We start from the raw sequence: 25,532 nt of genomic DNA, 5'->3' as shown, positions 1-25,532 counted from the left end.
TTGTTCTTACACCTATCAAATGTAACCTTTAACCTTTTTGAAACCGATTGGCAATGACAAATGATAGCAAGTGGGCGGCAATCAACTTGCAAACTGAACAAACACACAAGACAAAGAAGCATATAATTTCCCCTAAACCAAGCTAAACGATAATAGCAAATTGAGGTTAACAAACGATAAATTCTATAATACAGAAATATCTATTGAGACTTTTTAAACCAAAACGATTAAATCATGGTCGGACTATAACTAGCGATTACGACAAACGATTTAATAAACCAAAATGTTAAAGGATAATAACCATACGAGGATATCAAACGATGAACGTAATCCGTCTATTACTCCATTCCCAAAAACTAAATGATAAACAACGATAACTTCCTTTTCAAGCCAATAAGCAGCAATCAAAGATATATTAATAACAAACAAATTCACTTACAAACCGATTAGCAATAGGAATATCTTTCCCTCGAAATCGATTAAGTAAAACGATAAACTATCTTTACATTTCTCTCATCACAAACTATTTATATCATGACCACAACTAAAGACTTTGGTAAGCTTAAAATGCGTTAGAATAATTGAATGAATCGCCAAGTCATTTGAATACTAATAAAGACTATCTTAATGAGTAAGCAAAACAAACGCAACGACGACAGGTAAACCAACGATGATTACTATTATTGTTATTATTATTATTGTTAAATAAGAACAAGAGCTAAAAATTTACAAGTAGATTGTTCCGCTCCTTGGGTCTTAGTTAGTTAGTTAGTTTTTCTGCGCATAACGCCCAAAAGTGGTTTTGTGCTATGATGGATACTGGCCAACTGAAGTGGGCCAAGTGCCACTTGAGAGACGCAAGCCACAAGTGCTTGTTGTTTGGTTTTCTTTCTTGCGATGTATTGGTTAATTAAATATTTTGTTGTGTTGGTGTTGTTCTTAACTTACCTTGCTGACAAGCATATCATCCGCCTCAAAGTGTCGTCCAAACATTTTTGGTGATTCACCAGGAATTGGTTCGATTTTTATACAAATCTCTTGACCTTTGCGCGCAAATTCGATTTGCTTGTGATTCGATTCAATCGATGTGACAATGCCAATGTCCACAAACTGCAAAGAAAGTTATAAAATCGTAAGACAAATTTGAAATGAGAATTAAAGGGCAACGCGAATGTTGAAATTATTGTCAATTAAAGATAGAGATATAGAGAGTTTTATCAATATGTGTGCATACATCTGGGCTTATGCGGCGTATGTGTAATATGACAATATTAGTTAAGTTAAGACAGAGAGAGAGAGAGAGGGAGAGAGATGGTGGGAGGTAAATGGTTGGTCACTGATAAGTTTCACAAGCTCATTTTGTATGCAAAGAGGCGCCAAAGGGTGGAGGAGAGTAAGCAATAAAATAGCTTTACACACACACACGCACACACGCACAACAACAAAGGTTTGCCAAAATGTGAAGAAGCAGCAGCGGGCATGAACAATGTGTGGTAAATGTTAAGCTTATCAGCGCATCTGGCCCAAGTTCCATGTGTGGCGGTGGCGGCGGCGGCGGCGGCGGCGACCACTTCCTCAATATTGCCGCCAAACTGATAAACAATATATACATACAAAAACTTGTGGGTGGTGCCACAATTAGGAGTGGGAGGTTAGATAACGAACGAAACCAACATTCATTCACCAACATTTCGCCTCCCTGAATAAGCTCGCCACTTACACTGACAGAAAAAAAGAAGTAGATTGTAACTAATGGCAAATTCTTCAAGGATAATCTGATTACTTTGTAAAAGAGTCTACAGAGCAAAAACTATTTTAGAATTTAAACGAAATTAGTTTCGATTTCGTTTGATATTCCAACATTTTGCCAAATTTTTTAAAAGATTTGCTTTAAATTCTAATTAAGGGCTTCTACTTACATATCAAAAACTAAGGGACTAGTGGCTTATTTTCATTATTTGGGGTAATTATAATAGTTTTGTTTGTTTCTTTTCCTTTACTTTGGTTTCAAATTTCGTCAAGTGTATTATTTCTATCTCTATGGCCTGGCCAAAGTCATTGAACCAAATTGTAACATGTTTGTTGTCGTAACCCGTTTGCATTCAGCGTCAACAACAACAACAACACAGGAAACTGTTGCCAAGCCAAAACGTTGACGTCGTCGGACGACTGCTGCCTGCTGTTGCTGGTGCTTGTGACGCCTCACTCAGCGTTTCCTGTGGGCGCCCCAATGGCGGCCACGTCGTCGTCGTCGTCGTCGCTGCCGTTGTCGTTGTCGTCTCCGTCGTCGCCTTAGTCGTATTCGTCGTTCGTATTTCATTCAAACCAAATAAATTATTGAAATTTTTTCCTTTTTTTTTTTTTTTTGGCTTGTTGCTATCGGTGCAAATAGCTACAACACATTTACACACCAAAACACACTCTCGAACACACACACATACACCCATATTAGGGTTAGGGATGGGCAGGGGCATATTTGTCACTATTTCCTGTCGTTGATTACTCATACGCTCTGTATGCCATTCGGTTTTGCTTTCTTTGGTTTGGCTCGTTCATTTTTTTGAGATCTAAAATTTTTCATTAAATGTGTTAATTTATTTCCATTTCCACACAATTTTTGTTCTTTCGTTTTATTTCAACATTGCGCTTGCTGCTTCTGATGCTCCAGTGTGAAAGAGGAGGGGGGAAAGTATCTCCTCAGAATGAGTGATATTTATGATCGAGGAAGTTATTACAGTCATGAAGCAAAGTGCCTGATAGTCGGATGCTAGACAATGGGCAGGCAACTTCATTGATCAACTGCAGATTGGAACAAATTTTACGTTTCAAATGTTTTAAACTTAATTTGCTATCTTTAAAACTATTTTCATATACTTTCTTTATGCATTTTCATATCTTTCATGGAAGATTTGCAACGTGCAACGTTTTCTTTCTCAGATTATTTCTCTATTTTATGATTTCACAAGGATTTACTTTGTGTGATCCGTATTTCTGGGCCTGGAACTGTTTAGGTTAACTTCTGTTTAACAATTCTAAACTTTATTATCCATTTCTTCTTTCTTTTTATATTTTATATTTAAACTACATGTAATAGTTATAGTGTATTTATCTGAATAGTTACTTTTTTGGATTGATCCATTGACCATAAAAGTATTGAAAAGAAATTTTAAATTATTGTTTTCTTACACACACACAAATAAAAGAAAAACAAATAATTTTTTCAATTTTTCTTTTTGGATTTTCTAATACAACTTTTTTTTTCTCTTGCTGGCAGTGGCTAAAGCAGAGGCAGAGGCAGCGGCAGCGACTGCGCTGCGCTGCGTGTGTGTATCAACGTTTATCTAAAAATATGATTTATATATTTCGTGCAGACCGGATGTCGTCTATTTTCATACAACAACAACAACATCATCGTTCGTTGTATGAATGAATGAGGGCAACACAAAAACAAAATCAAAATCAATTTTATTTGGTTTTTGTTTTTTTGGTTTTTAGAAAGGGTATATTGGTACATTAATTTTGGCCAGTGCCAGTGTGAATAATATTTACCTAGATTTTGAAATTTGTTAACCTTGCTTAAAGCCAATTGACTGTAATGGAGGGCAAGGGCATTGGAAAACTTTTTCTTGCTTAGTGAAATGTTCAAGACAAAGCAATATACACATACATATATGTATATACATTTGTATATATTAATGTATATGGTATATAGTACAAACATTTTTTGACACAGTTCCGTAATTTCTTTCTCTCTCTCTCTCTCTCATTTTATTGAAAAAAGCTTAAACTGCTGTTGTCAGCAGGAAACACTAAATTAGTTGACGGCAGAGAGAATTACGTATACGTACATAGATATAAATATGTATATATGTATATGATAAATCAGAGTGCCGAAAAAAAAGCTACAGAAATTCGCAACATCCGTCGTTGATCTCGATCTCTTGCTCTCTCCCTGTCTCTCGGGGGGTTTTTTGTATACAAAAAGATTTGGCAACGTCATCAGAATGATATTAGCAGCTGCAACTTCGTTTCCATTCAACAACAACTCAAACCAGTAGCCAGTGGCAACATCAATGTCTATATTTCTTTATAAATACATATATGCATATATGTATATATATGAATGTGTGTGTGTATTTTTCAAATGAATCGAAGAGGCGAGGAGCACAAACAACAAACAAAAGCGACCAATAACAACAACAGTCAGAAAGTTGCCTACGTCATGTGTTTGAGAGATGAAGAACTTGTCGCTGATTCGAGTGTTACTTGCAGCAGTCAAACAGCCAACTAACCAGCCACAGACCAGACAGCAAGACAGTCAGACGGACCGTCAGTCAGTTGGGGCCCACATATTGAGGAAGCGCAGTTATATAGTCGTCATCATCATGATCAGCAACCAATCAGATAACCCCACTCAGCTCAAAGTACACACACGCACTCGTCATCTGCCTACAAAAACATTTCTAAAAAGAACACAAATGGAAAGGGGATCCTAGGACAGAGAGAAAGAGAGAGAGAGAGAGAGAGAGAGAGAAAGTGGCCAATCTAAGCAGGGTTGCATAATCAGCTGAGAAATTATTCGCCCTGTATTAAAAAGTATTAGTTAAGCAAATAGTTGCAATAGATGCAATTAGATGGTCTTATGTACTTGGCCTGGGCAAAAAGCAAAAGCGACCAGTGTTGCATAGTCAATGGTCAAAAGAAGATGATCAATTTAAAATCGACCAGTGTTGTACAGATCTAAGACAGTAACTAAAGGTCTGAAATGTTGTTTTGATGTGGTCCTTTTGCTAGCTTTGTGTTTATTGTCGAAATATGCTACACTAACTCGATTAGTGAAATGCATTTTCTAGTTCGTTAGCTTCCTGCAACCCTACATCACTTGACAATGCACATACAATTCTAGCTACTGCCCACCACACCACACCACACCGTACCACAAGGCAATATGCTTTAGCGAAAAACACTTCATTTCGAGCAATTTCAAGTACCCAACCAACCAACAGGCAAAGGCAAAACTGACAACTCGGCAACGTCAATTGAAGAGGCTTTCAACGGTAATAACAATGCCAACAACACCTACTAAATGAGCCAACCAACGAATTTTCATCATCATCAACATCAGCAGGCAGGCAGCAGCATCATCATCATCATCATCATCATCATATATACATAGGGCCATATGTCTAGTCATGCTCATTAGCATTTGCATCAGTGAATGCAACAGTAACGCCCACAACGCCTACAACAACAATAACAATAACAACAACAACAAGAATCAGAGCTCGTGTAGGAGGGCGGACTCCATATGTACATATACATATATAACAAACAAAAGTCTTTCACTCACAGGAAGTTAGTGGGCAACACTCCGAGTTCAGTTGTTACATAAACCTATAATATCATTTGAGACAAGCCAACAGCAAAAGTAGCAGCACTATGTTACCTCTATCATCTATCTATCCATCTAGCCCAGTGGGTGTTGTTTTTGTGCTTACCTTCATTGATTAAAACCACTCACTAGAGAGAGAGAGAGAGAGAGAGAGAGAGAGGACGATAGATAGGGAAGAGTGTGTGTATTGCCAAACTCTAAGTTACTATTTAGTTGTTGTAGTTGTTTTATGTTTTTTAATTAGCGTCTGGCAAAAAATATTGTATTGTTTAATTCATTTTCATTGATTTTGATATCAGTAAATCGGAAATACTTATAGATACTCCCCACTTACCCACTCCAGAGTTTCATTGTTTATTGCCATTAATCAGTAATCAATAATATTGGAAACGTTTGCCCACATAAATTAATCCAAGTGCAAAACAATCAATTACGAGAGTGAATGAATGAAATATATACACACACACACACACACACACACACACACACACACACCGTTGATAAAAGTCAGGCAACTGCGGGTGGTGTGCATAGTGTGTGTGTGTTGGCTATTGATAATTATATTCGAAGTGGGAACGATATGGCTCTAGCCGTCACAATTGCAATCGTTAGTTACGATGAGGGAGAGGGAGAGATGGACTCTGCAAAAGGAAGTGAGTCCGCACAAATTGCACAAGGTGAGGTTCTATAGTTGGTTACCCATATACCCTCAATTCTCTTGCTGTTTCTCTGGTAATCATTCTGGTATCAAGTTCAATGCCTGACATGCTTTTGTTTTTGTATAATGGCATAGAGACCAAGGTTGACGTTTTGTTGTTGTTGTTGTTTTATTTGGTCTTTGTTTTATTTTCGTTTAACCTTCGTAAAGTGTTATTGCTGGTATTGGGTATAGAAGGTTTACAATATTATTATTATGATTATTGTTTTTTTCAGACGTCTCTTTAAAGTTAAGTGAATTATGATTGTTGTAGGGCATGGCATTGCGACGTCGCCTCTCTCCCATTTCAGATGAGAGTGGGGGGGGACCAAAAACTTTATAATACAATTGTTAAGATTAGACTGACCGAGACTAAAATCTTTCACAAATACAAGAAAGTCGGTTTATAGTCTGTTCCGAATTGAAACATAGTCTATTATACCAAAAGCCTAACCACTTTGACTTTAAGCTAACGATTTTTATCTCTTTCGCTCCAGCTAACAGATATAAGAGATAGGAGAAGGACAATGTCTATTTCTCACGAAAAAGAGTTTCAATGCCTACTTATTGGTAAATGAAATACAAGAAATTGAGAAAGAAAGAAAAAAATGCTTTATTCTTTTTTTTGTTTTCATTGCTTTTCGAGCACGTGCAAAACACCGCAAACATAAAAATTATAGCACCCAAAGACAACAACTAGGCTGATGGCTTTGACTAATTGACGGTCACATGGCAACAGAAATATCTTCCCAAGAAACCACCCCTCCCTCCCCCCTATTCCAACGTCCATTGCCATTTCATCATCTACAATTCATTTTTCTTAGCTAGCAAAAAAAAGAGGGGGACGGGCAAGGCAAGGGGCGGGCACCAGCAACCACACCAGACAAATTGTCAGCCCTTTATGGTTTATTGTTCTACTTAGGAAAATTTTGCGTAGGCGTCATCATCAACTTAGCTGGCGTCGACGTCGGCGCTGGCTTTGGCGTCGCTGTCTGTTGCCATCGTCTGCTAATATTTGCTGTTTGGCTTTTGGTATAATATGTATATATATAAATATATATATATGTTTTGTTTTTTTGTCTAACTTTTTATAACATGCAGGCATGGAACACACTCACTCACTCACTCATTCAGTCTCTCTCTCTCACACTCTTTATGCCCTTCTTGCCTCGTTTTAGCCCACTCTGTTTCGGTTGCGATTAAACAAACGTCAATTAAGTATATTTATTTTGGGCGCGCGTGTAACCAAAAAAAAAAAAAAACCCCAAAAAAAAATAGACCCCATGAAGAAGAAAAGAGTGAGAGAGGAAGAGAGAGAAAGAGACAAGAAAAAGAAGGGAAGAATACAACAAAAACAAAATACTAAACATTTTTATGCCATTTTTCCGTCGTTTTTGTGCAAATTCAGCATTTCCGGCCAAGAAAAACTGAAATGTGACGATGGCAAACCAACTGACCAAACGAACCAACAGCAGACCACCCTTCCCCCTCCCACCAATCACCTCCTAGAGCAGACACATACATATAAGCCCACCAAAAACAACGACGTCAATTTTTAAGCCACACAAAATGAGCAAGTGAGAGGGCGAAAGAGAGAGATAAAAACAAAAAAAAAGCTTTGAGTAATTTGCTAATTACGCTAATTTCGTTTGTTGTTGCTTTTGCCCCGCTTTTATTGCAATTGCCATTTGTAATCGCCAGCCATTGTTGTTGTTGTTGTTGTTGCTGTTTATTTTCATAGTAAATATAAAGCACTCATAGATACAGATACATTTGCCCGCAGTCAGAGTGAGAGCAAGAGCGACAGAGCCGGCAAGACGCGGAAGGCGCAAAAAATAAAAAACAAAAACAAAAAAAAAAACGCGTATCTAAGCGGATTTTATTATCTTATCGTTTGCTTGAATGACTTTCTGTGTGTATGTATTTTATGACTGTGCAAACTAACAGACGAAAGATGAAGCCCGCGCCTAGCCTAGACAACAACAGGAAATAAGCATTTTTATGAATGAAACGAAAGCGAGATACACACACACACACATACATCAGAGAGAGAGAGAGAGAGACACTTAGATAGTAAGCAAAAGAGGCGCAGCAGTTACAGTTAGAAGCAAAATGTTTAGCTAAATAGGGTGAGGGAAGGGGGGGTGCGAATGTGGGAGGTCCAGCAGACTTGGCTTAACAATTTAACAGCCAATGTTAGTTAACATTATAATCATCATAACAACAACAACAATTGCCAATGGTAAGAACAAGGATCAAGGAACTATTTCCCTTGTTACTAATTGTAAGATGCTAAGGGTTAACGAATTTCTACACTAAATTGGTAAAGTTTGTAGAAAGGGCAAAGGAAAATGTTTAGAATGTCAAATTAAAAGATTACTTGTCGTATGCGTAATGCGTGATGACATCAATCGATGCTAAGTCCAAAAAATGGACAAGATGTTTTATATATTGATAATTTTAAAACCCTTTCGGATCAGTGGACTCTTAGGAGTTAATACATCATTCCACATGTTATAATTCTCATTTATCTATTTGCTTTAGGTGTGGTTTGTCCCAAAGATAAGGAATTAGATTGTATAAATCTTATATATTATATGGTTGTTCGTTATAATCTTTCTTTTGTTTTGTTTTGTCATTTTATATTAGAAGAGCTTGTATTATATCTTTGTTGTGTGTGTGTGTGTGTGTATATCTTAGCGATATAAAAGACAAAGTGAGTGAGCGCACGCCCACACACTTGACAATAAATTTTCTATGATTATGAAATGTTCGTCTCTGCTGACGACAGCAAAACGAGATTCATAAATTTTCATTCATAAATTCTTTAAGTCAACGGCATAAGGAACACCTGCCCTTCTTTTCTTTTTGATTTTCCCTCTCTCTGTGTGTGTGTATACATATGTATTTTTTCTTCTTTGTGTAAGAGAGAGGTGCGAGTTAGGTAGTGGAGGGATCTGTCTCTCTCGCTTAGGGGTTGCTTTTTGCCTGGTTACTTCCAATTGCTAACAGCATTTTTCAAGTACTTGCTCAAGTTTTTGGTATCTTGCACACGCACACGGACACACACACACTCGCAAACATTTCATTCATTCATTCGTTCATATGTTTTGCTACGTGCGGAAGTATTCACTTCCGTTCTGCCGCTGTTGACGTTGACGCTGCTGCTTCCGTTCTGCCAGCAGGCAGATGCGGGACCTACTACAGCTGCCTTTTTGGCCTGCTTCCATGACCGCTTCTCTTTCTCTGTTTTGTTTCCCCCGTCCCCGGTCCCGCCGTCTCCTTCTTTACACACTTCACTCCATTCGCTTACAGCTGCAATTTCTTTTGTATTTAATTACTTGTTCCGGTTCTTAACGCTGTTTTCCATCGCCTTCTTATCGCTTTATGTTCACAAAACAAAAAAAAGAAAAGAAAAAAATGCTCTTTTGTCATCACACGTATCGTCGTCTATCCGATTTGCTTGCTCAACACACACACACCCAAACACAAGGTTTCAGCCTTCTAAGCAAATATTACTTCCTTTTTTCATAATAAGAAAACGGAAGGAAGTAAATAAGGATACCCCAAAAAGGAACTCTACATGACTTATGCTGACTGTCCTATTAAATGTCGGAGTTAAGGAATTGAAATACGTCGTTTTGAAAAGAAAATGACAGACCAAGCCATTACAAACCCGTTTAGGACAAAGAAAGATTAAGAACTAGACCATGAAAAGGATATCTCTAACTTGTTGTTAGTTAAGATAAGATTCCATAAAGACCTTATAAAACAAACAACACATTTTAGCTGGTAATCATAAACATAATAGGCATGATGAGAATTTATATTACTCTCTGAATCTTTATCTCTCTCTCTCTCTCTTTGCCCGAATATGTCTCTTGAATTACAAGTACAAGGTTCATTTACAACCATCAATACCTGTTGGCCAATAAAGATAATTATCACCTGCATAAAGCAATGTTGTTCATTTTAGTTATTGTTATTAACCCACCAACACCAACACCAACACCAACAGCAGCAGCAGCTACATCATTGAGAAGTCACAACGGAAATCATAAGCCATGAAGGTAAACAGAAATTGAAATCTTTTGGCTAAAAATGTCAGGCCACAACCACAAAATCAACCAGACGACGACGACGACGACTGACTCGACTCTCCCTTACCTCAAAAAACCTTAGCCAATATACAGCAGACCATAAATTAAGCAAGATCAACACGATGATGTCTGTCTGTGGTGGATGGGATGGGGCTGCAAATTGAGGCTGCCAACTGGGACTTTAACTGGGACTGAGATTGGGCAGGGCAAGGCAAACTGGCTTACAAGTACACGAATATATATATATCTACATGTACATATTCATATATTGTATAAATCGAAAGAAAGAAAAAATTGCATGGCCCCCAAAGGCATTTAATTAACAAAAACCAGCAGTAGCAGCACATTGAATGAGCTTTCATTTCCGCTACAGCAACAGCAAACACTTGCCACAACAACAACAATAACAGGGTTGAGGCATGAATGAAAATATTAAAAGATATTGATCTGCCTGCCTGCCTACTGCTGCTGCTGCTGCTGGTGCTCGATCTCACTTGCAAGTGTTGCAACCGAAAAAGAAAAGAAAAAAAACCAAAAACAAAAAAAAAAAAAACTTTTGCTCACAGATTTCTTGTTTTCTTTGTGGTTTTGCAAGGAACTCGCTGAACAAGATCTTTGCCCCCTCTTTCTCTCTCTCTCCCTCTCCCACGCTCATAACATGATAATGCAAAACTCTTTGCCATCCCGAAACGATTCGTAACATACTTATTTATCATATTAGATTAAGGTATCTAGAATATCTGGATACAGCTATGATTCCAAGATCTTGCCTAAGGACTTAATTTTGAATGGAAATTTTCAAAGCTTGCAAATTTATAAGAGATTTGTCTGATCCTTTTCCTAAACGCTCTTCAATACACCCGTACACCGTTACAGGGTATAACACAAATGGTCTTTTGCTGTCTTTCTCTTCTTCTGGTTTTAAAGACCGTCTTTAAAGGCGGCCAACAATCAAATTGGATCATTTGGCTATGTAGAGCCACCAGTAGACACACACACATATATTTATATATGTATATATTGTGGATCTGACGGATTTGGCGCTGGGTAACGCCTCCAACTTCCGTTTGCTGTTTTGGTTTTGTGTAAAGAATAAAATATATACATACACAGAAATATAGTGGCCTGCTGAAGAGAGAGAGAGAGAGAGAGGAGAAGGGGATAATAAAAACGTAGTATTCCTTGGTAAAGATGATTATGATCATCATCATCATGATCAACTATCGAAAGTCTGTTGTGCGGTTGGGTGATGTCAGTGAGAGATTTGAATGGTGGGGGGATATGTGTTCCAGTGACTATGTGATTGACTGAGTGAGATGGTGAGCAAGTGGGGCGTGTTTAAGTTAGATTGTGATGCGATAAACACAAACTACTATAAACTTCTAAAAAGGAAACTTCCTCAAAGAAAAGGAAACGAACCCCAAAAACAATTAATGAATCGATTTAAGACTTAGTCTGGCCCTAGTGCTTAACCCCAACCATTAACCCCAAACGAACTTGCCCTTTTGCCGTTTCTGACAGTTGGTGAATATCATTTTACACCTTTCTGACACTTACTGACAACAATCATCCTTGTGCGTGTGTGTGTGGACGTTTCTGTGAACTCAATTTGTGTTTTGGGTTAAGGGTTGAAGTACTCACAATTATATATCACCTGTTCACTCCTATGCTTTGTCTTCAATGAGACTAACCAAAAAACGGGAAGTGGAAGTGGTTTTCTTTTTAGCCAAAACCAAACGCCTGTGAGAACGGAAGTTTTTTTTTTTTTTTTGTGTTTTTTGTTGTTTTGCTTCTTTCAGTTCGTGGTTGAACTGGGAAGTGGCCACAAGGCGAAGACAAAAGCAACTGCTGATATTACAGATTTAATTATATAATTAATAAATGTAATCAACCAACTGGCAAGACAACAAAACAAAAAAAAACTCTGCACTCCGGACTCGGTATCTCGTCTAAATGGCTTTGGCACTCTGGCACGCATGCCCATCAAACGATACGCGGCGAAAGGAAGTTGTCGCTGGTGAGACAACAAAACAAAAAAGAATCACACTAAGAGGGTCTAAACTTAAACTTAATACTCTATATATAGTATATATTTCTAAGCTCCTTTGATTTATATAAATTAAATTTAAATTAAATTTATTAGCTGCCAATTAACGATTTCTTACTATAAATATAACTTGTGTTTTATTGTGTTTAATTGATGTCGCTTATTCAAGCTGCTTGTATGTAATATACCCTTCTTTTTTGCAAGGGTATAAAAATCAAAGAGAGGAAGAGACAAGTCAACGGAAATCGCAAGGCAAAATTGAAGAAAAAACGACTACGAGCAGCATTCTTAGTCTGAAATAATGTGCCCAGTTTTAAAGTGGAGTTTCATCTGAGAGGGGAGACAAACGGACATATGTATCTACATGTGTGTCACACACATACACACACACAAGCATTGATTGAAACTATCATGGTGACTTGTTAAATGAGCTAACGAGAGATCTAAATTTACATGTCGTTCTTAAAAATATATATACATTTAGAGGAAAACTTAAAAAATTTCCTTAAAATCCATGTAGATCATTCGATATTTACATACAGACATATAGATCAATCATCGAAGACAAAATTATATCCATTTCAGTCATCATTTAAACACATTCCTCTATATAATATCTCTAAGAACCATCATTATTTAAAGTAAAATCAATCAATTTGGAGTGTTTTAATATGAAATAGCATCTAAAGCTAATAAGAAAAGATTTTATAGGAAAGTAAACTGATTTTTTGCAAAATTCTGAACCAAAACTTTTTAGATGGATTTTCGTTGTTGTTGTTGTTGTTGTAGGGTATAGAGCATTACGAGAATACAAAAACTACAAAAAATTGAAGAGAAAAAAAAATCAGTTTTGAGTCTTCTTTTGAAAAGAAGAAAGAAAACGTTAAAAAGAATGACGATGAATGACGGGAAGCGCACAGCTTAGCTGCGCTCTGCTGGATAATTGAGGAAGTTATAATTGCCAATGAATGCCTGCCAGCCGGCTGGGCTGGGACGACGACGACTAAAGCGACCAAACTGATTGTCCACCAGCTGGCAAAAGTCAAGAGCACACAACAAGGGAGACGCACACACTCACACACACACACACACTCAGAGGGAGGGGGAAAGTGGACACAAGAATAAGGCGAACCCTTGCCAAGATCAGGGCAAAAAATGTATGGAGTAGTAGCTGCAGTAGTAGCCAACGTTGGTGTCGTTGTCGTTGTCTTTTGTTGTTTTGCCAAGAGGAAACAGTTGTTCGTCTTGGCTGTCGTTGTCGTTGTTGTTGTTGTTGTTGCTGCTGCTGCTGTTGTTGGCAAACGGGAAACAGGACATGTCAGCGCATAAATTGAAATGAGTGCTGCCTCCGTCCGTTTACCATGACACTCCTCCTGCCTGCCTTTCCAACTCCAACTCCGATTGCCCGTCCAGCCGCCTTTTACCCCTTTACCATAATCTCATCATCATCCAACAACATTGTCTCGAAAAGCATCAGCAGCGGCAGGATAACCATAATTGAATGGAGAAGCTGCTGCAATCGTCAGTTAAAACGAATCGAGTTGAGCTCAAGTTATTATGAAAGAATTAAAAAGGAAAAAAAACAAAAAACTCAACACGTTGCGACGCAATTTTTTAAGACAATGAGCTAATAATTGTTTGTTATGTTCTTCAACGCAACTGCATCATTGAACACAACAACAACAACAAGCACACGCACCTGTGTCAACAATGGCAAAAGCAAAAGCTACCCCTAGCCAAAGATACAGATACCACGATGGTCTGATTGTTTGATAGAGGTAGGTAGGTTAGGTACCTACAAGAAGGTAGATAGGTAGGTAGGTAGGTAAGAACGCAAATCAAATACAAATAAGCTCATTACAATATCTAGATACTTGACACGTTTTTCCTTTCATTTTATGTACATACATATGTATATAAAACGACAAGGACTTTCATTGTTACGTTTCTCTCTTCTTCTTTTCCTTTTTTTATTTTTATTTCTTTTTTTTTATCATCATTATCGTTTATCCAAGACGCAATAGAAATCGCACTGAAGTATCTACTACATATATATTCTGTACAAAGCATTACCATTCAATAATGATTCAAGAAGATGCAAATGTTTTCATTTTGTATAATAGATAGAGAGAGATAGTTAGTTTATACTTAATACACTTACCTCCTTGCTGGGCACACAAATTGGTGTTCCAACTTTGACAATGCCATTCTCCACCATAACACCCATCACAATTGGATCACGACTATTGAATATAAACTGTGGCAGTATCTAAAAACAAAAGAAGATCCAAAAACGATGAGTCAGTCTTAATCTTAATGAAAGATTTAAATGAAATTAGTTTAATGATGCCTTAACTAATAAGCGGCTTAATCTAGAACGATCGATAACAATGGGTTGAACAACTAACTCATAACTACTTTTTAAATAACACTGCATAATTACATACATATATACTGGCCAAGTCGGTTTGCCAAGCGCATCCCAAACTGTAATTGACCGTCAGCTTTCCGTGTGTTCGTGTGTCATGCACCCTACAAACTAACCAAAAAGAAGTAAATTAACTTCGATGCCAAGTCGGAATTTGTCGCAGATGTGATGAGAACATATATTAATCAGTCTAAGCTTCTGACAACTTACACTGATATATTTGACTAAATAAACTTATTTTGAAACAAATTATCGGAAAGTAATCTCAAAAGGACAAAGGATTAGGCGGAGCTTGTCGGCAGAAATCGCAAAAGAATGCAGTAGTTATATTTAAATAATTATCATTTACTATCAAATGCTAAATGCGGTTAAAAATGTTAAAATTTCCATTTAATATTAAACGGATTAAGAGAATTTTAAAAGCTATTCGCTGATGAAAAAGTTAACTAAAAGGTTAACTTTGCTTTTTCAGAGCATTCCGTTTTCGTTATGGTTGAAAGTTGAAAAAGAGAGAAAATAAATTGGACTACCCAAGAACAACTCAATTTCCGTTGCGTCAACTGATGGTGCAGAAGGCCTCAAATGGTTTGCCGCCCGAAGCAGGAGAAGGAGGTGGAGCGGCTTAAGGAGGAATTGCATCCCATCATAGAAAACGATCGCACGTAGCAAGAAAAAGTAGCCCAGAATACATAGAGAGAGAGAGAGAGAGAGAGAGGGGAGAGGGGGAGAGAATGAAAGATATCTTCAACTCTTACGGGCTTTAACTAAAGAGAGAGAGAGAGGTAGGTAAGTAGGTGGCGTGGGGGAGACACAAGGCGAGTTAATAACTCAAGCTAAACAACGTCATTGTTATTACAAGAAGATGTTGGACTTGGAGGAGGAGAAACAGCAATAACAAGAACACCAAGAGCAAGACAAGCCACTGGGACGAATAGACTAACAGCTGTGCGCTATGTGTCCAATTACCAGCACAGTGGGAGCTCTAGTGAGGGATATAAGTATCTAGCTTGATATTTAGCCAGCTAACCCCACAGTCTTGAGTCTAGAGACAAGAATCGAGAGCCAAGAGCTCCGACAGATAGAGAGAGAGAGAGAGAGATCGAAAGTCTTAACATTGCATACGACCATAATCTAATGATTGCCTATAAATCAAATACGCTGTTTAAACATTATTTGAGCAGGAAGTGTGGACGTGATGCAGGCGTCTAGTATGTATGTCTGTCTGTGATGAGAGGCAACTCAAGAGCTTTAATCGCTTGTTGAGTGGCTGGCTTTAGTTGTGCCTGTTGGCTCTTGGTTAGTTGTTCTTGTGCCAGCAGCAGCAGCAGCAACAGCGGCAGCGGCAGCATCATTAAGACAGGCCAAGACTAGACAAGGCACAGCTGGAGATCGGTCTATTGCTGCCATCGTCATGCAGATATATATGTATACACTATATTGCCGAGTCGATCTTGTTGGTATTGGTATTGGGGTATTGGTGTTGATAGTGTTTTGTGGTGTTCAACGAGTTCAAGTTCTACTTGGTGTGTTCAAGTCAGAGCAGATTGCATTTTACACCTGTAGCCTCTTTTGTGGGTAATTGCAGGCTGGCCACATTAAAATAATGCCCATAATGACACCAAAACAGTGGCACATCAATAAAACCAAAAAGGGGATCATATTTCAAATATGGCTATGTACATATGTATATCCTTCTAATAATTAGAATTCGGTCTTTTCTTCAGTCCGTTTCTTTCTTCTCTAATCTCAGCATACTTTGGTCTTCCCCCTTTTCTTGGGGGAACCACTGGTCATCCATCGTGTTGATGAAGCAAATTGAGTTAAGTGTAAGTAAGTTTAGTTTTTTGGTTTTTTTTTTTTGTTGTTTGTCTTACCTTTAGTTTGCATGGAAAGACTGCTATGGAACGGAACTCTTCACGTTTCTTGTTCTTCAGCTCCTCACGATATGCGGTGAACTTGTCGAACAGATGATAGATAATGTCCGCTTGGAATATCTTAACGCCCAACGAATCGGCCATTTCCTGAGCCTCACGCTCCACTTTAACATCAAAAGCCAAAATTGTTGCATATCTAAAAGGGCAAAAGAGAAAGGGTTACACACAAAAAAACAAAGAATAATAAGCATAATGATAATGATAATGGATAAATCTTGAATCCAGCTTTAAGACTGTTGTCTCTGTGTCTCTGTTTGTTTGTTTGTTTGTTAATGATCTTGCCACATGGCGGCCAAGCCAGGCCAGGAAGCGTTTTATAATTGAAATCACAACAGCAGCAAGAAGAAAATCTCGGGTTCGATTCGGGTCTTGTCCGGTGTTTCTTTTATTATTATTACTATTATTATTATTATTATTGTTGTTGATTTTAGCTTGGTCAACTTGCGCTCGGCGCGCTTTCAATGACAGGAAACGAGAGACAGACAGACAGACGGACAGACGGATGGATGGAATAAATCGACGGACTAACAGTTGGCATTTCAAGATTCAAGACTCTCGACTCTTGACTCATGCACACGACACGGCACGGCACGGCAACAGAGTCCAAGGCATTTGGCTGGTGGTTTGATGGTAGTTTAGTTGGCTTTGCTTGGCGGTGGTGGCGCCGCCAACAGGAAGGGTCTACAAATTATGTGCTGGCTGCTTTTGATAGTCTTTGAAATAATGACGACGGGGACGGTGACGGTGACGACGACGACGACGACGTCGGTGACTTAATGAGCGGCATTTTTCGATTTTGTATACAGGAAAAGGCAAAATGTTGGCAATTTAATGCCTTTTAAACTGTCGAAGACTAACGATCTATGAAATATTAACAATTTGTATACGAATTAGTTCCTGTTTGTGTCTACTCTATTGATAAAAATTTAAGTATAGTTTGGGATTGCAATTGTTGTAACAAACAAATCAAAAGTCGAGTCAAAAAGTGCTTAATATGCAGACTGAAATAAAATTTTGACTGATGCTAAGTTGATTTTTAGTCAATTTTATTCTTCTCCTTGTAGAACGATATCCATCAACTCATTTATAAATTGAGGGTAACATTTCATCATTATGGCACAACGTCCTCCAGTTTGGTCAGTAACATTTTAACCAATTTAAATGCGCCATATTCGAACACTTAAAAAACCCAGCAAGACGTCCCCCAAACTCAGAGAGAGAGAGAAAGAGGAGGATAGGCTAAACGACTTTTTGATATATGACAACGTACAATGCAATTTTATTGCCGCTTAACTTCATTAACACAATTCATCGCAAACCTCCCGCCCCCCTATACTATCCCTCCTCTCCCGCTAAGCCCCCCTCGCCGCCCTTTATCACAATGGCCACAGAACAAAGACGGATCTTTGAAGATTGTGTGTGATATAGCCGACAACAGAAAGAAAGAAAAACATAAGTTAAGGAGTAGCTTGTGGGTCGGGTTAAGTGATTCATTTAGCGGCAATCACAAAATGCACTTTACAATGCACTGCGGTTTGGGAGAGGAGGGGGAGTGTATCTCTCTCTCTGTGTGTGTGTGTGTGTGTGTGGAATGGAGTGGAAAGCGATCCTCATGATTTATTATAGAGAGCAAACCTTTAAATATTTGCCCGACAATGACGGCAGCTTTGTCTCATTAGCGTCTCAGAGTGGACGTTAAGTGGTGTCCATTGGCAATCTCCCCGCCCCGTTCCACCACTACCTTTCTCTTTCGCTATATATCTCTTGCTCTGTCTCTGTGTTTCAGTTTCTATCTGTTACTAGTTTCCAATTGCAAAAAAAACTAAAACTATTTGTATGCATTTTCGTGCTCTGCTTGGCAAAAACAACAACAACAGCAACAACCACCTAGCCTACACAGAAAGTAAACGGCAACGGCCCACTCAGATTACAACTAAAAAAAAAAAATAGATATCTTAGAGATACAAATACATTTTGTATCTTGTATTTTACACTGAGCTGAGCGAATGATAGATGCAGCATTTCCGTTCGTTTTGCATACATTTCCGGTGGCCCTTTACACACACACACACACACACACACACACACACACAGGCATTAATGCATCCCTATAAAAAAAAAATAAAATAAAACACCCCAACAACAAAAACTAAGCTAAATGATAAGCCCCTCACACATCAGAGACTTATTCACTTAGCAACACTCAGTTTTTCTTAATTTTCTGATTATTTTTGTTGTTCGTTCGTTCGTTGTTGTTGTTGTTGTAGTTTTTTACTATGTGTTGGCTTGCTCTTCATTTATTTATGATTTTTACGCGTGTGGAATTTTTTAACCATAAAATTTTGCATTTTACGCTGAGCGATCATAAAAAAAAAAAGAAAAGAAACAAGACAAAAATTTGTCTGAGTGCCTTTTGTGGATGGAGGAGAAGGAACAGTAGGAGGAGCAGGAGGAGACCTCCTTCTTCTTCACTATGGATAGATTATGGAGGTTTTTAAAAGGGGATCCATAAGAAAGGGGCCACGGGTGCCGGTTAGAAGAGGGCATAAATATATGGGTCTGGGGTCCGGGGCCTTGTCGCATTTATCTTTCTCCATTGCTCGTCACCCATAAAATATTTAACTGTTTTTATGTGAACTTTTTATGCATCGACAATTCTGGTTCGGTTGTTGGTTTTTTCTTTCCTTTTTTTTTTTTTTTTTTTTGAATATCACAAAGAGTGCCACCACTGTGAGTGTGTGTGTGTGTGGCGCTGATGATAAGTGGCTTTGGGGCACGAGAGTAATTAAATATGATCGCCAATGATCGCCATAAATTTTAATGTTGTTACAGATTTGGAAATCATTGAAATGAATTTGATTTTGAATGCTAATGCCAAAACCGATGCTGTTGCTGATCGTTTTCATCTCTAATGGATTTTCAATTTGCCATTAAAAAGTTTATAGCAAAAAGAATAGAACTCAACTCAACTCAATATTCATTCTTAATAAATGATTCATTTGCACTTAATGTGAATCTTTGTCTACTTAAGTTGCCGATCTTTTTTAATCTAGGATTATAGAGCTTAAGATTCCCTTAAAGAATAATTTCATGTTTTAGAAAGATATTAACCAACCAAAGAGTTCAAAATATTATTGTTTTATTTATTATTTTTAAGTAGGGCTAAGAGTGTTCTTGGCTTTATAAAGCGCTTGTCAAAGGAGTTCAAGGATCCATATACTACCAAAATACTTTTTACTTCTTTAGTCCGCCCCATATTAGAATATGGATCTTGTGGTTGGTCTCCTCAATATGAGTTTTATCAAAACAAATTAGAATCTGTACAAAATCAGTTTTTACTCTTTGTACAACTTCCATCTTATTCTAGTCGACTTCAGTTAATTAACCTTCCTTCTTTAACTAATCGTAGAACAATGCTTGGTGTAACATTTCTTTACAAACTTTTGAATGGTGAGATTGAGTCTTCCGAGCTGTTGAGCCAAATTAACATTTCTGTTCCATCTAGAAGGACCCGCAATTTCACACCGCTTATACTTCCCACTTGCACAACTAACTTTTCTCTGCATGAACCTTTTCGTATACTATGTAGTGACTACAACAGACTTTGGCACGTTATCGGTTTCGAAACATCGCTTCCGGGTATAAAAACTGCGATTTTGTCCTTCCTCGCTCGTAATTAGTTGTAATCATTTTTATTTTAACCTATCCTGTTTCCTTTTTATATGTAACCTATTATCTCATTACATTTAATATTTTCTATTTCTTTAGTTTAATTTATGTTTATATATGTAATAAGCCTATGCCCTTAGGTCGGAGTGGGTAGAGGTTGTAACATTAACTTTACTTAGGGTCATTCGTAACAGGCCCGGGCCTGGTGTCATATGGGCCACTTGTTCGTACTGAGCGTTGTACGACTACGTCTATTAATAAGCACTTTCAATATTAAACAATTGCTATGTTATGACTTTTGATGTTTGTTTTTGTGATTTTCGATCTAGAGTGTGCAAATCGAATGAAATATTCTAAGAAATATTCTTTTCGATTAATGGCAAAAACATTTCAGAATCTATTATTTGATTAGTAGTCAACATATATTCACTATAAACAAAGACAAATGAAATGCTAATTTAGCAATTTTGCAATCTACTGAAAAGAAATGATTTCTTAGCCAACTGAATAGTGTTGAAGTTTTCCACAGAAAGCCAGCTAATTGTAATAATAAATGAATACAGCGAATCAATAAACAAAAGCAACACCATCAAAAACCACCAATCCAACCCAACCAAGTGGTGTCAATGACTATAATTGAAATCTGACATTCAGTCTTCTATGATGAATATGAACGCAAAAAGAGTTTCATTCATTTATTATTTGGACAATATTCCCTCCTTTTAACCAATTCATTCACAGAAAAAACAAAAGAAGCAAAAATGTTTATGTAATCTAGAGTTAGTCAATAGTCTGCGCCCTCCTGCCGCTTACCCCACCAACCCCACCAGCCCCGCTAAATAAAACCCTCTGTTGTTTTCCGATGGTTTACAATTTCAAAGTAGTCAACAGAAAAATTGTTGTTTCTGTTTCGGTTTTTTGCGCAATCCATTCACAATAAAACCAACCAATATGAATTTGATAGTTAGAATGCGGAAAGTCAAACCAAAATCAAGTGAGGAAATTGAAAATTCAGCGAATTGTGTTTCATTTCATGAGTTAACTTACTGTGCCTCATGCTCCAGCATGGTGGAAGCCTTCATTACATCACGTTTGACCACAGGACCAATGCGTATAGCCGAATACTGTAAGCAAAAAGAAAAATAAGACGTTAGAGTATATAGGATAGAGAGAATGACCCATCATAGGGCATACGAAATTCGTTCGTTCCTGTGATGTATTTCTCTAAGGCGTCTGACCCAAAGAGACGTTTAGGGGATATTTTTAGGAGCATGGCCATAAAAACACGCACAAAAAAAGTATACAAAAAAAAAAAAATCTAAACTAAACGGCCTACAAGTGAGGCGCAGCAGTACAGGAACGGGGGTGGAGGGGGGCGCTTTAGGGGAATAGATTAGGAGGAGAAATAAGACCTCCACCACAGGCCCCAACATGAGTTCATTCACATCGAAGATGTTCAATTTCGTCGACTCGAACTCGAATGTCGAACGGGACGAAGACGCCGAAGGTGATGACGACGATGGAGGATGACGACGATGGAGGATGGCGGATAGAAGACGGAGCGTAGAGGAAGGCTAGGCACTAGGCATACTAGGCACACACTAGTGGCATCAGTCTGCCAGATGATTACAAATGATCATTGATAAAAATAACAGCACACATTTAGATGTACAAGTATGTGTATATATTAGTGTCTGACATGAATGAATGGTCAGATGGATGGGCACGTCGCTTGAATGAAATAAGAGGGGGCAAAAATTTACTTTCGATAGCAACTTAATTGCGCCACCGGATATGCACGAGAAAGCTAGAGCAAAAATTACTGATAAGCTAACGATACTAATTCGCTGCAGGCATCTCTAATCTCTTCATTCCTCTTAGCTAGTTATTAATGAAAGCAGGGCACAATCCATTTGACATTTAAGTCCGTTCATTAAAACAAAAAGGGAACACACATCAGAGGTAAATGGTAAATGAGTTACACATAATAAGAGAACAAATTTTTCCAGTAGAGTTCATTCTATAGACAAATGGTAAATAGGCCTGTTGTGGTCCTGGTTTTCGATTTCAAATGATTTGATTTTGCCGGAAATGCATTCGAGACCTGTTTTGCCTGCCAACAAATTGTGCACATCCTTTATCATCCTTTGCACAAAACAAGCAAAAATCTTACAAACTATTTTGAAATTGTGGAAATTAAGTCGCGTAATTGGCAGAGAAATTGCACACAAAATAGACAAATATTCAAGTAAAAGCATGTGGCAAATGAATGCATACATAATTTAAGCCATGGACCAGGTCATAATAGATCATGATGACTTGTTAATTACAGTTAAATTAAGCAAATGAGCTTTCATTCTGTCGAAAATGTTAAATGTTACTTTAAAAGGCAAATAAAACATTCTTCATTTGAGAATTTTACTGCTGATTTTCTACAAAAAGGATTCCTGTCCTGTCACTAACAAAATAATTGATTGGTGGCTCCTAACGACAACAAGCTATTGATTCCATGCAATCGTTGGTTGATAATGGCAAATTGATCAGACAGTTGGTCACTTGTAATCATCATGATTCATTGTTCATTCATAAAAATTCATTTATATGTGTGTTTGACACCATCAGAGAGAATTTGTAGTCTGTGTAACTAACGGGAAAGGTAAATACAAACACACAACACATATGGAAAGAAAGAAACATAGACAAAAGAAGAGCGAAAGAGAAGGGAAGGGGGGGTATACAAAAAAAAAAAAAAAAGGAAAAAAGAGTTTTGCAATCGAGAAAACAATGAATGAAATCGGAAGTTTATTGTTGTATGCAATTGTGGCACACACACACACATAAAAGAGAAAAAAAAGTCGGGTAATTGTAGTCGTTTGGTTGGTTGAACTGCCGGCAAACGGAAGTGATAGCGAAAAGTGCTCATTTTATGGGTTAGAAGTGTATATACATAAATATATCTGGTTACTTATACTTGGAGGAAATGCAAAAGAGGGAATGGGTTGAGGGGTGGAGAAAATGGAGAGGTGAGGATTGTAAGACGTGTTTCCACGTGGCGGACTTTTTCAATATCGTCATCAACTCATTCCCCAATCAAAGTGGGCTGCGCGTGAAATGTAATTGAATTTTAAATAAAAGAACAATTCCATTTCCGTTTAACTACCTCTTCTCGACAAACCACCCACAACGCCTTCTCCACATTCTGTCTATTTTGGTTCCTCTTCTACCAAGTGACCATAAAATAACATACAAGAACAAGATTTTCCGGAAATTCGGTGGGCGGATGGAGAAATTGCCTGATGCTGATAATGATGGTGATGATGATGATGATGCTGTTGATGGCGATGACGATGATGGAAATGCGTAAAAGGCGAAACAAACTGAAAGCTAATTAGCAACAAACGAGGTAAATGGCACAGGTGATGCCTATTGCTGTTGCTGACGTCAACAAATCATTGAAAAGCAATGCCAACCAACTAAAATTAATAGCAATTCGTAGCAATAGAGACTCGACTCTCATCACCTCTCATTGCCCAGCCCATCCACTCATTCTTTCATTCTTTCATTGACTTTTGGCATTGAAGCGAGCGTCAATCTTAAACCAAACAGCTGATTAATGTCAAATAGAATATAAGAATAGGGCCAATCACCCACTCAGCATTAGTCGACATCAAATTATACATAAATACATATTAGATACTAACTAATAAGTATCGTATCAAATTGTTTTTCAATTTCAAATTCTAAAAGAATTGGTGCCTCTTTTCTTAATCTAAAACATTTTAAATAGTCCATTTGACTCTCGTTTAAGTTATATAGAATCAAACCCGATTACTGTATGTATATCCTTTACACGGATAAGAAAAAAGAAGAAATTTGAAAGCTCATAATTTGGGTATTTCTATGGAATGAAGTTGCCTTTTATTGCATTTAGCAGAGAAGAGTCGTTTGATTGAATATTATTGTTGATTCAATTGTTAGTATTTAATGTAGAAAACAAAGAAACAACTTTCGGGATGTTGGCCCAAATCAAAGGAAGGGCCAGCTGACCATTAAAGAAATCTATTTTCTATTAGCAAACTTCTATAGCTTTGATTATGTGCCAAAAGGGTATAACATAAGAATTTTTTTGAAAATTACGTTTTTCTTTTTACTAGACAACTTCCGTTTCGGTTTTCATTCTTACACACACACACTCGTTTAAATATAAATATATAGCTATATATATAAATATATAGATATATACATCTATGGACTTCCTTTAACTGTCGTCGTCATGTTGGGCATTTGATTTCATTGAAAATGCGGTTGTGCGACGTGTTTATGAATGAAAATTAAGCAATAAGCTCTTTCGATGTGTCGGTGTGTGTGTGTGTGTGTGTGTGTGTGTGTGTGTGTGTGTGAGAGGGCAGGAAGAATTGCTTCCGCTGTTGTTGTTGCTGCTGCTGCTGTTTTCGTATCTCATTTATACATTCATTCATTTACTCATTCGCTTGCTTTGCTTCAGTCATTCATTGTTTTTGTCTTTTTTTCTGCCCCTTTGTTGTTGTTGTTGTTGTTCTTGGCAACTACGCCGCGCATTAATGAAAACGTTGGCATTGTCTGCCTCCGCTTCGTCGTCGTCGTCGTCGTCGACGTCTTCTTCTTCTTGTGCTTCCCTCACTTCCTTCCTTTCTAAAAGAATGAGAAAAAAAAACCCAACAAATAACAAGAACAACAGAAGGCGCACAAAATTAAATTCATTCATGAAAATCAACCCATGGACAGTAAGAGAGAAAGAGAGAGTGTGATATAGCGAGAGATACAGAGAAAGAGAGAAAGGAGGGGGAGGATGATGGTTGTTATTGTTATTGTTGGTAAGGTTAGGTTTGCTTGGTTGCTTTTGGGTTTATGTTTACTTCGTTGGGTTGCTTTTTTGGTCGACTCATGAATGAAACGAGGCGTCACGCTACAACGCCAAGCAAGGCCTTATACGCCTTTCTGTCTGTCTGTGTGTGTGTGTGTGTTTCGGTGTGTGTGTAGATTGTTTTTATTTTTTTCATAACTCTTCAAGACATAGACTTATCATCATCATCATCTACGTTCATTCATTTGCAGGATCTCTACATAATCTGTGGGCCATAAACATTACGTATACGTAACGTTGAGCAAAGGGCCCACTTACTTAGATTCAGCTATAAAGGACATCGTAAAAGAAATAGCTTAACTATCAAAATCAAAGGAAACTCTTTCACACACCGCAATCGGGACGATCTCAACTTTGTTTCT

At 37.7% G+C, this 25,532-nt stretch overlaps 1 protein-coding gene across 1 annotated transcript in view; it reads right to left on the bottom strand.

Annotated features, from left to right (window-relative positions):
* Positions 1-25,532, bottom strand: part of eIF5B (eukaryotic translation initiation factor 5B) — a 42,043-nt gene that overhangs the window by 4,070 nt on the left and 12,441 nt on the right. Inside the window, 4 exon segments of the mRNA XM_068286796.1 lie at positions 949-1,110; positions 14,398-14,505; positions 16,539-16,734; positions 21,315-21,391. Of these exon segments, the coding sequence (XP_068142897.1) occupies positions 949-1,110; positions 14,398-14,505; positions 16,539-16,734; positions 21,315-21,391 (543 nt within the window).

The sequence above is a fragment of the Drosophila tropicalis genome, unplaced genomic scaffold, assembly GCF_018151085.1.
Source record: "Drosophila tropicalis isolate 14030-0801.00 unplaced genomic scaffold, ASM1815108v1 contig_463, whole genome shotgun sequence".
Classification (NCBI taxonomy): domain Eukaryota; kingdom Metazoa; phylum Arthropoda; class Insecta; order Diptera; family Drosophilidae; genus Drosophila; species Drosophila tropicalis.
The sequence above is the reverse complement of the archived record's forward strand: the minus strand, read 5'-3'. Positions and strand labels throughout refer to the sequence as shown.